At 54.4% G+C, this 14,879-nt stretch overlaps 1 protein-coding gene across 1 annotated transcript; it reads left to right on the top strand.

Annotated features, from left to right (window-relative positions):
* The first annotated feature begins 7,024 nt into the window (after positions 1–7,024).
* On the top strand, positions 7,025–10,299 carry LOC122373268 (uncharacterized protein K02A2.6-like). The gene is made up of 3 exons (XM_043351169.1): positions 7,025–7,342; positions 7,592–9,991; positions 10,261–10,299. Exons 1-3 carry the CDS (start codon positions 7,025–7,027, stop codon positions 10,297–10,299), a joined length of 2,757 nt encoding a protein of 918 aa, XP_043207104.1.
* Positions 10,300–14,879: the final 4,580 nt, after the last annotated feature.

Here is a 14,879-nt window from a genome sequence, read left to right as displayed (position 1 = left end):
TAGCCCCTCTGAATCAAAATGCTGCAATTTTGAAATTCAATATTTCCGATTTAAGGCATTTCTCGATGTTGTGAGTGCCGAAACCGGTAATTGTGAGCCAGGGCCCAGGGACCCCATTTTGGCTATCTCAACTCAAATCTAATGTTAAGGTGGGAGGGTCCCTTTAAATCGGTTTCATTAATCTGACCTGAAACATAAAAGATATTAAATATTAAAATAAAAGAAATTGGGTTGATTCCAGACTGCTCAGCCTGGCGACGCAAGTGACAGGCTGTATGAGCCGGTAGCGTATTTACAAATTGCAACCGAGCTCCGCCGTAGGGTATTTTTTTCCGCCGTAGTGTATTTCACTTGGTGGATTTTCTACCATACATCTGCCTGAGCTTAGGGTAATTACAATTTGTCCGCGACGTTCAAAAATGATGCACCTTTTTTCGCAGTATAGGATATCGCATGTGCATATTTCTGCCTATTTGGGTGCGCTTTAACGGTTTTTCGTGAGTAACTCGCGTAAAAACCGTCCGATCGCGACGAAACTTTCAATACCCCCGAGTTTATCAATTTTACACCTACCCTGAAAATTTCATGGCCCTGACCCAAATGACCTTTGACCTGTGACCTATTTCTCGAGACCATGTTTGGCCCGAATACTCGGTTATGGCGATTCGGCGTATGTCAGCTCGCATTAGCCGCGCGGTTGCAGTCTTCACGTGGTTTCAAGCCTTGAAACATGTGATATGATGCTGGTCCCATGCATTAGGGTGGGTGTCAAGGTCACCTGAAGGTCAGGTCAGCTCAATGACCTTTGATGACCTCGGTTCACTTTTTCGAGTTTTACATGTTTCTAGGCTAGTTTTTGGAGCTGATTTCGAATTTAGCAACCATTTGAACATCACAGGGGGTGTAACGAAATTATCCGGACACCTTTCTTCCCGCTGTAAAAGCAAAACAATCTGGTACTTTTTCTTTTAACTGAGCTTGTAGCCACCTTTCATAAAAAACACACTTTACTCACCTCGTTCACTCACCTCGTTGGTTTCTGCATATCTTTGGAGTGGTTTCAAGGGACAGTCAGAGAGGAAGTGAGGAACCCACACAGTGGCGAATGTTCTGGAGCATTTCAGCCAATGGATTTTCCAGCACACTGGCTTTGATGCGGACCAACGCCGTCTAAACCTGTGCCTGCGGTTGAGCAGTGGCGGGTGGCTCTTCATTACCTCCTGCTAAACAAGAGCCCACAGGTTTTCGATTGAAATGGGATCGCGACTTTTTCCAAGTAATAAGCGTTAGCCCAGAATGATTGAAGGTTCTATCGGCATCACTTCCCGTTCTTTTAGGGACTTTTAACCCTCGCCCGCACATGCCATTTTCCCATCCTAGAACGCACATGGGGGGGGGGGGTGGTTGCCACCCCCCCGCGCCATTTCGTTCCTGTTGGAGATAGAGCTTAGCAGTAAAGACCAAAAAGATTCTTTGGGAAGAGACAAATCCAATGATACCCAGTTTTACCTTCTCAGGTCAGTCATTGACCTTCCAGGTCAGGTCAAACTAAAAAATGTTGCTGTTTTGGGTCACCGTTGGATATCAAGTGCGCTGCTTATCAAATACCGATGACGATGCTGTTTTCTGGTGCCAAGCCAGCTAGAACCTCTTTGTCACACTATCCGACCAGAATTTTGCTGCTGAGGTCATTTCAGGTCAAGTTAGGTCAAGGTCAATTATATGTGTTTGTATGTGTGTGTGTGTCTGTGTGTATACTGATGTGTGCACCGATTGTTTTTGGGTCCATATCACATGAAATCATGATCTGAGGTTTTACCAAAAATGCAGTCAAAAAACTTCACAAAAAGTAAATTCAGCTTGCCTAAAACGCAATTATCTTAGATGACCTAGGTTGACCTTAACCCTGACCTTGACCCCTGTACATCGTCGAACAACATGTTCCATGATAGGTGGGAGGTAAGACTGGCAAAAAAGGCCGAAATCAGGGTGTCAAAAGCTCACAAGGCCCATGGCAAACGCAAGATGTTGAGAATTGCCCCTTTGGGTCATGACATGACCTGAAAAACAAGGTCATATCTCCGAAACAAAAAATCACAGAAACTTGAAATTTTCAGTGGACATCAAGAAAGGATAGACGAGCAGCTATACGAAAAATCAGCCTTCTAGCTCTAAAAATGTTGAGTGCAGAGCAGAAAGACTGCCTGGGGGGGGGGGGGTGGCAACCACCCCCCCCCCATGTGCGGGCGAGGGTTAAGTAGCGCGCCGCCACGCATGAAGACAGCGTGGCTTGAATCAGGCATCAGTGCGCGTTCAGAAACCGTGCCCTCCTATGCCGTCTGGTGGGGCGCCTCCAATCATGCTCCACCACGGACCACCTTCCCTGGAAAAGCTCCACCCTTGCCTATGGGGCAAAATATAAGGGACAAAAACACAAAACAAGACAGATAAGGACAAAGCAAAATTAACTCATTATCTAATGAAATTCAGGCTGGAGCAAAAACATAGGTAATAGGTATCTATGTCAAATTAGAATGAAAGATTAAAATCAACCTGACCAGGCCTTACGGTCTGACCGGGTCATAACCACCTTACTTCGCCTAACTTGGCCCAATTCAACCTAGGCCTACCACAACACCTGCAGAGGTACCTTCCTGGAAAAAATGACGCCCAGGGAGATGGCTGTCCAACTTATTGGAATACTACCATGATTGCTTGTCAAAATGTGTGTCATCAATCATCATGCTCTTGTTTGACAAGTGATGTATAATAAATGTGATATTTAATAGTTATCTCCTGACTGTTGACTGTTGAGTGATCAAAATATTCAAATTATCAGGGTACAATCCTGTGCATAGTGCACACTAATCATGCTGTTTTTGTGTAGGCCCTCTGCACATTGTTGTGTGCACTGCTATGTGCACTATAAAAAAGTGACTGGTGTTACATGACAAAAGGTTGAGCAACTGTGAAGTTCATGCCCTTGGTCTTGCTGGTGCCAAATGCCTATAGCTATAGCAGGATCAGTGAGGGTTGTAGACATGCTACATACATTGTGCATTGAAGATATTGGCACAAAGTTCATCCGTAATTACTATGCTTAACACCTAATGTAAGAAGCGACATAAATGCCCAGATGATAAAGCTCTCTGGTCAACATCACACAAATTTATTAACATACTTTGCAGGTACATATTAACATTCATGGCAAACACTTTCGATTTGATTCAGAAACTAGTTGCTAGTAAGCTTGCATTTTTGTAGGTACAACAACGACCATATATTAAATCATAAAAAACCTTCTCATGGCATTCATCACATACCTTTTTACCGAACAAGTACCTTATACCTAGCTACCATGCAATGATTCTAAAATTTGTCCGCAATCCATCTATATCTCAACTGACACAATGAATTTTAAATACCCTAGCAAAACCTATAACTGTACATAAGAAGAATGCAATACTACAAGAATTATGAATTTCTGAAGTTATTCTCACATGCTGGAATGTTGAAACTCTACTTTTGTTGTCCATTTCCATGTTTGATTGAGCCATCATATTGAACTGTTTTCATTCTTCAGTCACAAGCTTTCCCACAAATCTTGAATTTTTACACATCATCTTGAACCATGCTCCAGTCTTTCCAACAAGGTACTACGTAACATCAAAGCAATTTTGATTTGTTACAACAGCTTCAGATCATGATAGGCTTGAGGTTTGTTACACCATTTGCCAGACAAATCTATAAAATGTGTATCAATTCCCAAACTAAGTAATTGATCATATCAGTATTTGCAGTTTCCACACAATGTTTCATAATACTATTCTATGTTTATATAAAGAAACTCAAATAATCCACAAATTGTTATTGGAACACTCCCACTTCAAGAATTCACAGCAATAACAGTACAAGTTCGGAAGCAAACAAACATTGCGCCACATTTCGTATGAAACGCGCCATCGTCCTGAAGTTTCTACCACAGACGGTAGTTCAACCGCAGCCGTAGTGTGAAAACCCCTGCCCACCTTACCCCACGGCGGAGATCGGTTGCAATTTGTAAATACGCGAGCCGGTATGGACCGACTCAGAGGATTTTGATCAGATACCGGACGCTTTCAGATCTATGTACTCATCAGGGAACACAGACCACCGGTCTCCATCCATACGGGATCAAATTGCAGCGCCGTGGCAGGCGGCAGGTGGCCCGGTCGGAGGGCACATCACCGTCCCCCGTGCCAGCGCGGCCGATCGATCCGCCTAGCCCAGCCGCCCTCCGCCAAAACCGCCTAGGTTGGCAGCTCTCTGCCGGTTCAATTCCCGCGCTTTCCGCCGACCAATCAGCGCCTACTACGGGCGCCAGCGTAGCACGGTCGGCGGCCGCCGCCCAACCGCCCGCCGACACGGCGGAAGGGGTGACTGCGGCAGCTACAGCCCGGGTCGCCGAACCCCGCTCGGTGTCGTATTTCGATGACCGTACTCGCAGTGGACGCCGTGCGTATTTACAAATTGCAACCGAGCTCCGCCGTAGGGTATTTTATTTCCGCCGTAGTGTGTTTCACTTGGGGGATTTTCTACCATACATCTGCCTGAGCTTAGGGTAATTACAATTTGTCGGCGACGTTAAAAAATGATGCACCTTTTTTCGCAGTATAGGATATCGCATGTGCATTTCTGCCTTTTTGGGTGCGCTTTATCGGTTTTTCGTGAGTAACTCGCGTAAAAACCGTCCGATCGCGACGAAACTTTCAATACCCCCGATTTTATCAATTTTACACCAACCCTGAAAATTTCATGACCCTGACCCAAATGACCTCTGACCTGTGACCTATTTCTCGAGACCATGTTTGGCCCGAATCGCGATTCGGCGTATGTCGGCTCGCATTAGCCGCGCGGTTGCAGTCTTCACGTGGTTTCAAGCGTTGAGACATGTGATATGATGCTGGTCCCATGCATTAGGGTGGGTTTCAAGGTCACCTGAAGGTCAGGTCAGCTCAATGACCTTTGATGACCTCGGTTCACTTTTTCGAGTTTTACATGTTTCCAGGCTAGTTTTTGGAGCTGATTTCGAATTTAGCAACCATTTGAACATCACAGGGGGTGTAACGAAATTATCCGGACACCTTTCTTCCCGCTGTAAAAACAAAACAATCTGATACTTTTTCTTTTAACTGAGCTTGTAGCTACCTTTCATAAAAAACAGTTTACTCACCTCGTTTACTCACCTCGTTGGTTTCTGCATATCTTTGGAGTGGTTTCAAAGGACAGTCAGAGAGGAAATGAGGAACCCACACAGTGGCAAGCTGGGGCATAAGTTTCTCCGTCGAGGGGGATAAAGGGGGCGGAGCCAGGGGGCAAGAGGGGCGAAGAGAGCGAGCTTGATTCGCCGACTTGGTCCGGCACTTTGCCGACCGATCGCCAGCCGGCGCCACCGGCGCCCGCCGTCGCAGACGCGTCGCCAGGCACTGCGACGCGGGCGGCGAGTCGGCTCGGGCCGGCCGGCCGGCAGGCAGGCGACCGCGACGGATGATCAATCAGCGAGTGGCCGATGCGCACATTGTCTGAATCACCAAGAATCACAGCTTCAGCCCTATCCATCGGTTTTCTGCTACTGGTGTGGTGTCGCGAGCTGCTCCCCCCCTGCCCCGGGGCCTGGCGACGCCAGTTGCTCCCCCCTGCCCGGGGGCCTGGCGACGCCATTGGCGGCGCCGGCGCGCAGACGCGGGGTTCGAGAGCAGTCGGCCGCCGGCCCGCGCGGAGCGCGGTTGTGGTAGTAGCGATCGGTGTTTGGCGCTCTAGGAAGTTTAACGCAATGCGGCTTTGGTTGTGAATAAAGAGCTCACGTTATAACATCCTGGCGACGAGGATCAGATCAAGGTGAAGCCTTGGAGCTGTGATTGCGAGTGATGGCGAAACGGGCCAGTGATCAGTGCGCGGTGGTCAGCGAGGGCGGACAGGCCACGGACGGTGAGGGCGCAAACGTTGCTTAGTACGAATGCTTAGTGCTTAGTATTGCTTAGTATTTTTATTTTCGCGCTGCTGCTGGTAGTGTGCCTGTCGCGCGGCGGCCGTTGTCCTGGCAGGGTTTCCCATGTGATCGCCGAAATTCGTGGCGGCCATGATGCCTCGGCAGTGTGGTGTGCGTGGCGCATGCGTCGGCGTCCTGCACGCTGATTGGTCGGCCGGGGGTGACGCGCAGCTGTGGTAGCGCGTGTGATTGGCCGATCGGTGCGGCGGAGAGGGCCTCAATGCGGTTTGAGGCGCCCGGTCCCCGAAGCGGGCAATTTCGGCGGGAAGCTGGCGCGCGGCCGGGCGGTGTGGGGCGAGTGCGCATGCGCGCGCGGTGACGTGCGTGTGACGTCACTACCACGTGACGCCCCCGTCGAGAAAAGCGCGGGAAACCGCAGCTGCAGCGCCAAGTACAGGCGCAGGGCGGCGCGGTGAGCGGTGACCGGTCGGCGTGAGCGGTGGCCGACCGGCGTGTGCGGTGACCGACCGGCGTGTGCGGTGACCGGCCGGTGTGAGCGGTGACCGGCCGGTGTGAGCGGTGACGCCCGGCTGCGGGCCGACCGGTGGAGCGGCTGCGGGCCGCCGGTGGAGCGGCTGCGGGCCGACGGTGGAGCGGCCGCGGGCCGACGGTGGAGCGGCTGCGGGCCGACGGTGGAGCGGCGGCGAGCCGACCGGAGAAACGACGTGCTGGTGAGAGGGCGGCGGCACGATGGATCCAACGGGGATGCAGATAGTGTCTGCGGTGCCGTACCGTCCAGGCACGGACTTTGAAAAGTGGCTCCGGGCATTGGAGCGGTATATGATCGCTGTTGACATTCAAGGGCCTGCGAGACGGTGTGCAGTCCTGTTGCACCTGGTGGGCCCGGACCTCGCCGATGTCAGCGATTCACTGCCTGAGGAGGACGCCGAGAGGCAGGGAGAAGACGAGTTTGCTCGCCTGAAAAGGAAGCTAACACGGTATCTGGTGCCGAAGAATAATGTGGTGGCGGAAAGAGGAAAGTTTCAAGGGATGAAAATGGAGCAGGAAGAGAGTCTGGAGGAGTTCCTGGGCAGACTACGGACGCAAATCCTGCGCTGCGGCTACGAGCCGGCGCAGGTGGACCGTGAGTTGAGAGACCGATGCGTCCTGGGCAGCCGAGGTGAGCTACAGAGGAAGCTGGTCCGGGAGGCGGCGCTAAAGGGTGACGACCTCTCTCTGGAGGACGTCCGGCGGACGGCACGGGCGCACAGGGACGTGATGGATCTGACGACGCGGCTGTCAGGGGCGCCGGCGCCGGCCGAGACGGACGGGGAGGCAGTTCACCTGGTGCGACGCCCGCAACGGACGGAGAGGGTCAGGCCGACCGAGCCCCCGGGGCCAGGCACGTGCTTCCGCTGTGGCGGCCGGGGCCACTGGCGGCGCCACTGTCCCAGCGCGCAGTCGCGGCAGGCCGGCGCGCGGCCCCGGCAGGACGGTGCGCAGCCGCGGCAGGACAGCGGGCAGCCACGGCAGGACAGCGGGCAGCCGCGGCAGGCCGGCGCGCGGCCATGGCGGGCCGGCGCGCCGCGCTGCTATCGGTGCGGAGAGCGTGGGCATCTGCAGCGTGACTGCGGCAAACAGCGAACTGGCGTGAAGCTGGTTCAGGACGGCGACCAGGCTGACTGGCAAGTCAGCGCCGTGCAGCCTGCCGCAGCTGAGTGGGCGACGGTCAGGGTGAACGGCCAGGAGTTCACCATGCTGATCGACACTGGCTCACCGGTGACTATAATCAGCGCGGAGACTCACATCCCCGGTCTGACGCTGCGGCCGAGTGAGCTGCACCTCACGTCATTCACCGGCCAGCAAATCCGTCTGCGAGGCGAGGCCGACGTCAACGTGGAGACGGACGGCCGAGCGACACGGCTGCGACTCGTCGTGTCCGACATGGGCTCTCACCGACCTCTCATGGGACGAGAGTGGATCAAGGCGCTGAGGACGGCGTCGGGTCTGGAGACGCTGAACGTGTGCCCGGTGGCGACTCAGCCGACGCTGAAGGAGGTGATGGACAAACACCGTGAGGTGTTCAAAGAAGAACTGGGCAGAATCCCGGTGAAGGTGGCGCTCAGACTGAAGGAAGGCGCCAAACCGGTCTATCGACGCGCCAGACCGGTGCCGTTTGCGCTACAGCAAGATATCGAGCGGGAGCTCGACAAGTGGCTGGATCAAGGGATCGCCGAGAAGGTGCCTCCTGGACACTTCTCCGGATGGGGTACGCCGCTCGTACCCATCCCCAAGAAGGACGGCGTGCGGCTGTGCGCGGACTATCGGATCACGGTGAACCCGCAGCTGCAGCCTCTGAAGTATCCGATGCGCACGCCGGAGGAGCTATTCGCCAGCATACGAGGGAAAAAGTTCTGCAAGCTGGACTGCAGGAACGCCTATCTCCAGTGTGAGCTGGACGAAGAGAGCCGAGAGATGACCACCGTGACCACACACCGTGGTGCGATGCGGATGAACCGTCTCCCGTACGGGATCAGCACCTGTGGAGCGCAGTTCCAGGCGATCATGGACCAGGTGCTGGATGGTCTTCCAGGAGTCGTCTGTTACCTGGACGACGTGCTGATCGGCGCCGACAGTGACCGTGAGCTGATGGACAGGCTGGACCGGGTGCTGGAGCGGCTGAAGGACAACGGCGTCCGCCTCAAGAAAGAGAAGTGCCAGTTCGGAGTCCGAGAAGTGGTGTATCTCGGTTGGCGACTGTCTGAGGCGGGTCTGCGCCCGGTGCAAGAGAAGACGGCGGCCGTCACAGCAGCACCTGACCCTCGGAACGTGCAGGAGCTGCGATCTCTGATCGGGTCAGTCAGCTATTATCAGCGGCTGCTGCCCAACCTGTCTACCGTGCTAGCGCCGCTCTACGCGCTACTGAAGACGGGCGTCAAATGGGCATGGACGGCGGAGTGCGCCGCGGCAGTGCGCCGTGTGAAGGACATGCTGTCCACGGCGCCGGTCCTGATGCGGTACGACCCCGTGCTGCCGCTGCGGCTCGTCACGGACGCCAGTGCGACAGGAGTCGGAGCGGCTCTGATGCAAGTGACGCCCGAGGGGCTCGAGAGGCCGGTACAGTACGCCTCCCGAACGCTCACTCCGACGGAGAGGAAGTACGCCCAAGTGGAGAGGGAAGCCGCAGCCGTCTCGTTCGGAGTGCGGCGGTTCCACCAGTTCCTGTTTGGTCGGCCGTTCACCCTGGTGGTCGACAACAGGACGCTCTCCAGGATCCTAAACCCGGACCGTGAGCTGCCATCTCTGGCGGCGGCTCGCATGCAAAGGTATGCGCTGCAGCTCGCGGCGTATCAGTACAAGATCGAGCTGCGCCGGACGGAGGACATGAGGCTGGCGGACACGATGTCCCGTCTGTCGGTGCCGGACGACGCGGAGAACCGGCTGTCGGCAGAAGAGGAGGCGGCGTACGGCGGAGGCGGCGTAATGTTCATCGCCGAGCAGGGGCCGTGTCTGACCGCGCAGCAGATAGCAGTGGCCACGCGCCGAGACCCGGCGCTCGCCCGCGCTCTGGCGGCGGTGCGATCGGGCTGGCCGGCGGTGGTGGACCCGGACCTGGCTCCCTTCAAGAATCGCCGAGAGGAGCTGACGACTGAGGCCGACTGTCTGCTCTGGGGCGGCCGAGTCGTCATCCCGAGCAGCCTGCGCGACACCGTCAAGCGGGAGCTGCATGAGGGTCACTTCGGCTGCACTCGCATGAAGCAGCTGGCGAGGCGCTTTGTGTGGTGGCCGGGACTCGATGCTGAGCTGGAGGCGCTGGCTCGCGGGTGTCAGGCGTGCGTCTCAAAGCGAGCTGAGCCGCCGCAGGCGACACGGCACCCGTGGGAGCCGACGGACGGCCCGTGGCAGCGGGTGCATGCCGATTTTGCCGGACCTCTGAAGGGCACCTGGTTCCTGGTGATGGTGGATAGTTTCTCCAAGTGGGCTGAAATGATCCCAATGAAGACGACCACGTCCGAGCGGACCGTAGCGGTGATGAGGACGGTTTTTGCTCGTCTCGGACTACCACTGGTGCTGGTAACGGACAATGGCCCACAGTTCACGAGCCAGGAATTCGCCCAGTTCGCCAGCTCTAACGGGATCCGACATGTCAGAGTGGCGCCCCATCACCCATCGTCTAATGGGATGGCGGAGCGAGCGGTCGGCTCGCTAAAAAACTCACTGAAGGCGACTCTGGCAGCAGACGACAGCGGAGGCATGGAACTGGCGCTCGCCCGAGTTCTGATGGCGTACAGAGTGACGCCCCACGCCGCGACCGCACGGACTCCCGCTGAGATGCTGTTCGGGCGGAACCTCCGCACTCGTATGAACCTCATGGTCCCGAGCGCCGAGACAGCTCTGCAGGCGGCTCGGGACCGGCAGCGTGAGACGGCCGGCGGACGGAGCAGGGAATTCGCCGTGGGAGCTACAGTGTGGGCCCGCTCGTATGACGGTCGTCAGAAGTGGGTCCGCGGCACGGTGGTCGCCCGCCCCGGTCCCGTGTCGTATGAAGTGGACGTGGGACACGTGATCTGGTCGCGCCACGTTGACCAGCTGTTGGCGGCGGCGGCGGACCCAGGGAACAGCGCCGGCGGTGACGTCAGAGCGGCCACCGGCGGTAGTGTCCGAGCGGCGACCAGTGGTGACGTCAGAGCGACGACCGGCGGTGACGTCAGAGCGACGACCGGCGGTGACGTCAGAGCGACGACCGGCGGTGACGTCAGAGCGACGACCGGCGGTGACGTCAGAGCGACGACCGGCGGTGACGTCAGAGCGACGACCGGCGGTGACGTCAGAGCGACGACCGGCGGTGACCGGGCTGGTGGCGCCGGCGGCAGCGCCGGGCGCCCTGTCGGAGACGATCGCGCCAATGGCCTCGGTGACGGCAGCCGCGCCGGCGTCGCCGGTCAGGCCTGTGACCGGGGAGCAGTCGGCCTCGGCCGTGCCGGTGATCTCGGCGGCGGCGGGGATGCCGGTGACCCCGGTGGCTACGGCCGTGCTGGTGACCCCGGCGGCGGCGGTAGTGCCGGTGACCTCAGCGGCGGCGGTGATGCCGTCAGCAGCGGCGGTAGTGCCGGTGACCTCGGCGGCGGCGGTGATACCGGTGACCTCAGCGGCTACAGTCACACCGGCGGTGGCGGTGACGGCGGCGGCAGGGGCGGCGGGGACACTGAGGGCCCCTCGCAACGCCGTTCCGCTCGGCGCCGGAGGTGCCCGAGGCGACTGATCGCCGAGGTTTAAAATGTGTTTGTTTCCACGTTCCGACGCGTAATGTGTTTGTTTCCACGTTCCGACGCGTAATGTGTTTGTTTCCACGTTCCGACGCGTAATGTGTTTGTTTCCACGTTCCGGTTTAAAATGTGTTCCGTTTTAAGGGCGGCAGGTTAAAGTGAATGTGTTCCGTTTTAAGGGCGGCAGGGTGTGGTGTCGCGAGCTGCTCCCCCCCTGCCCCGGGGCCTGGCGACGCCAGTTGCTCCCCCCTGCCCGGGGGCCTGGCGACGCCATTGGCGGCGCCGGCGCGCAGACGCGGGGTTCGAGAGCAGTCGGCCGCCGGCCCGCGCGGAGCGCGGTTGTGGTAGTAGCGATCGGTGTTTGGCGCTCTAGGAAGTTTAACGCAATGCGGCTTTGGTTGTGAATAAAGAGCTCACGTTATAACAACTGGTATCATCGTGACCTTCGCACCTGGTTCCTGGTATGATGGCGTCCTCACGATGGCGAGGTGAATGTTCTGAAGCATTTCAGCCAATGGATGACAAAAAGCACACTGGCTTTGATGCGGACCAACGCCGTCTAAACCTGTGCCTGCGGTTGAGCAGTGCTTATGGCGGGTGGCTCTTCATACACCTCCTGCTAAACAAGAGCCCACAGGTTTTCGATTGAATTGGGATCGCGACTTTTTCCAAGTCATAAGCGTTAGCCCAGAATAATTGAAGGTTCTATCGGCATCACTTCCCGTTCTTTTAGGGACTTTTAAGTAGCGCGCCGCCACGCATGAAGACAGCGTGGCTTGAATCAGGCATCAGTGCGCGTTCAGAAACCGTGCCCTCCTATGCCGTCTGGTTGAGCGCCTCCAATCATGCTCCACCACCTTCCCTGGAAAAGCTCCACCCTTGCCTATGGGGCAAAATATAAGGGACAAAACACAAAATAAGACAGATAAAAACAAAGCAAAATTAACTCATTACCTAATGAAATTCAGGCTGGAGCAAAAACATAGGTAATAGATATCTATGTCAAATTAGAATGAAAGATTAAAATCAACCTGACCAGCCCTTACGGTCTGACCGGGTCCTAACCACCTGACCTTACTTCGCCTAACTTGACCCAATTCAACCTAGCCTAGGTACCACAACACCTGCAGAGGTACCTTCCTGGAAAAATGACGCCCAGGGAGATGACTGTCCAACTTATTGGAATACTACCATGATTGCTTGTCAAAATGTGTGTCATCATGCTCTTGTTTGACAAGTGATGTATAATAAATGTGATATTTAATAATTATCTCCTGACTGTTGACTGTTGAGTGATCAAAATATTCAAATAATCAGGGTACAATCCTGTGCATAGTGCACACTAATCATGTTGTTTTTGTGTAGGCCCTCTGCACATTGTTGTGTGCACTGCTAGCTATGTGCACCTTAAGTAAAAAAGTGACTGGTGGTACATGACAAAAGGTTGAGCAATTGTGAAGTTCATGCCCTTGGTCTTGCTGGTGCCAAATGCCTATAGCTATAGCAGGATCAGTGAGGGTTGTAGACATGCTACATACATTGTGCATTGAAGATATTGGCACAAAGTTCATCCGTAATTACTATGCTTAACACCTAATGTAAGAAGCGACATAAATGCCCAGATGATAAAGCTCTTTCGTCAACATCACACACATTTATTGACATACTTTGCAGGTACATAATTACATTCATGGCAAATACTTTCGATTTGATTCAGAAACTAGTTGCTAGTAAGCTTGCATTTTTGTAGGTACAACAACAACCATATATTAAATCATAAAAACCTCATGGCATTCATCACATATCTTTTTACCAAACAAGTACCTTATACCTAGCTACCATGCAATGATTCTAAAATTTGTCTGCAATCCTTCTATATCTCAACTGACACAATGAATTTCAAATACCCTAACAAAACCTATAACTGTACATAAGAAGAATGCAATACTACAAGAATTATGAATTTCTGAAGTTATTCTCACATGCTGGAATGTTGAAACTCTACTTTTGTCGTCCATTTCCATGTTTGATTGAGCCATCATATAGAACTGTTTTTGTTCTTCAGTCACAAGCTTTCCCACAAATCTTGAATTTTTACACATCATCTTGAACCATGCTCCAGTCTTTCCAACAAGGTACTATGTAACACCAAAGCAATTTTGATTTGTTACAACAGCTTCAGATCATGATAGGCTTGAGGTTTGTTACACCATTTGCCAGACAAATCTCTACAAAATGTGCATCAATTCCCAAACTAAGTAATTGATCATATCAGTATTTGCGGTTTCCACACAATGTTTCATAATACTATTCTATGTTTATATAAAGAAACTCAAATAATCCACAAATTGTTATTGAAACACTCCCACTTCAAGAATTCACAGCAATAACAGTATGTATATACAAGTTCAGAAGCAAACAAACATTGCGCCACATTTCGTATGAAACGCGCCATTGTCCTAAAGTTTCTACCATAGACGGTAGTTCAACCGCAGCCGTAGTGCGAAAACCCCTGCCCACCTTACCCCACGGCGGAGCTCGGTTGCAATTTGTAAATACGCGGACGCCGTATAGTCGGGGCAGGTGGTTTGGTCCAGGGTGTTTGGTCTAGGGAGCTACCCACTCTGTCGCTGGAACCAGGACAAACAAGCGGGCACCCTACCCCTCTGCGCAGACGCTATCGCCGCCCCGCGGTGGGGGGTCGCGGTCGCCCAATAGTAAACACCTTTCTCCCCTCAGCAGGTGGGGTCTCCAGGAACCCCAAGAACAAATCCGCGGGAAATGCACCGGTCATCAAGTTCGGTCAATGAGAGATAGACCGACCTCAGAAAGAGATGTCGATATCTACATATAAGAATAAGAGACGACACAACGCACGGTCCGTCCGAGGCTGACACGGCTGAATTTCAAACGCACGGGTGTGAACGGCGAGCGGTGCACTGACCTTCAGTCCGCAGGCAGCACGGCCGATCCCCACTCGCCACGTCCGGCTACCCACGTGGCTCCGCCGGCCACGCCGGCGTCCACCTGGTAGACAGGCACGTCCGGTCGTGGGGGACGTCGGGATACCCAAGTATGGTCAGTGGACCCCAGGTAAGGTCTGTGCACCGAGGTACGGCGGTCTGCCCACGTGGCTCGGACGGCCCCGCGGCCACCCACCGGGGTAAGAGGCACGTCCGGTCTGCGAACGCTGCGAGCCTCACAAACAGGCGCGACGGTCGCAGATCGCTTATCGCTGCCCGCCCGCCCGCATTCCTCGCACTCTGTTTGCTTCTGTTGGACGAGGGACCGATGTGTTTTGTCTGCTGGGGGAAATGCTGGCAGCCAGACCTACCAAAACACAGAATATGCATTAGAAAATGAATGGAATTAAATGCAGCCAATGACATGGAATGTGGTAGTCAACTGGGCTAGACAATAGACATTCACTTAATTTAAAAGCTGTCGCGAGGACACCTTTCAGCCTATCAGTCTGAGGTTGAAGGGTGTGTTTGAGTTCCTGTGTGCATGTGCACAACATAAGAAGTTCAAAGGTTTAGCTTATCTGCACCCTGCATCCCTTGCATTTCGTTTTCATACTTATTCCCATCGGAACCACCTGATCGACACTTCCCCCTCTCCTCCGCTCAGAAAGAGTCCCGGTG

This window comes from Amphibalanus amphitrite, unplaced genomic scaffold, assembly GCF_019059575.1.
Source record: "Amphibalanus amphitrite isolate SeventyFive unplaced genomic scaffold, NRLGWU_Aamphi_draft 001470F_arrow, whole genome shotgun sequence".
Classification (NCBI taxonomy): domain Eukaryota; kingdom Metazoa; phylum Arthropoda; class Thecostraca; order Balanomorpha; family Balanidae; genus Amphibalanus; species Amphibalanus amphitrite.
The sequence above is the reverse complement of the archived record's forward strand: the minus strand, read 5'-3'. Positions and strand labels throughout refer to the sequence as shown.

Excerpts from the sequence above, each read along its gene's own strand:
- LOC122373268 (XM_043351169.1), top strand. The coding sequence starts at position 7,025 with ATGGAGCAGGAAGAGAGTCTGGAGGAGTTCCTGGGCAGACTACGGACG. Across the intron at positions 7,343-7,591 it reads GCCCGCAACGGACGGAGAGG|CGTGACTGCGGCAAACAGCG; the intron begins GTCAGGCCGACC and ends GGGCATCTGCAG. Across the intron at positions 9,992-10,260 it reads CGACCACGTCCGAGCGGACC|AGTGACGCCCCACGCCGCGA; the intron begins GTAGCGGTGATG and ends GATGGCGTACAG.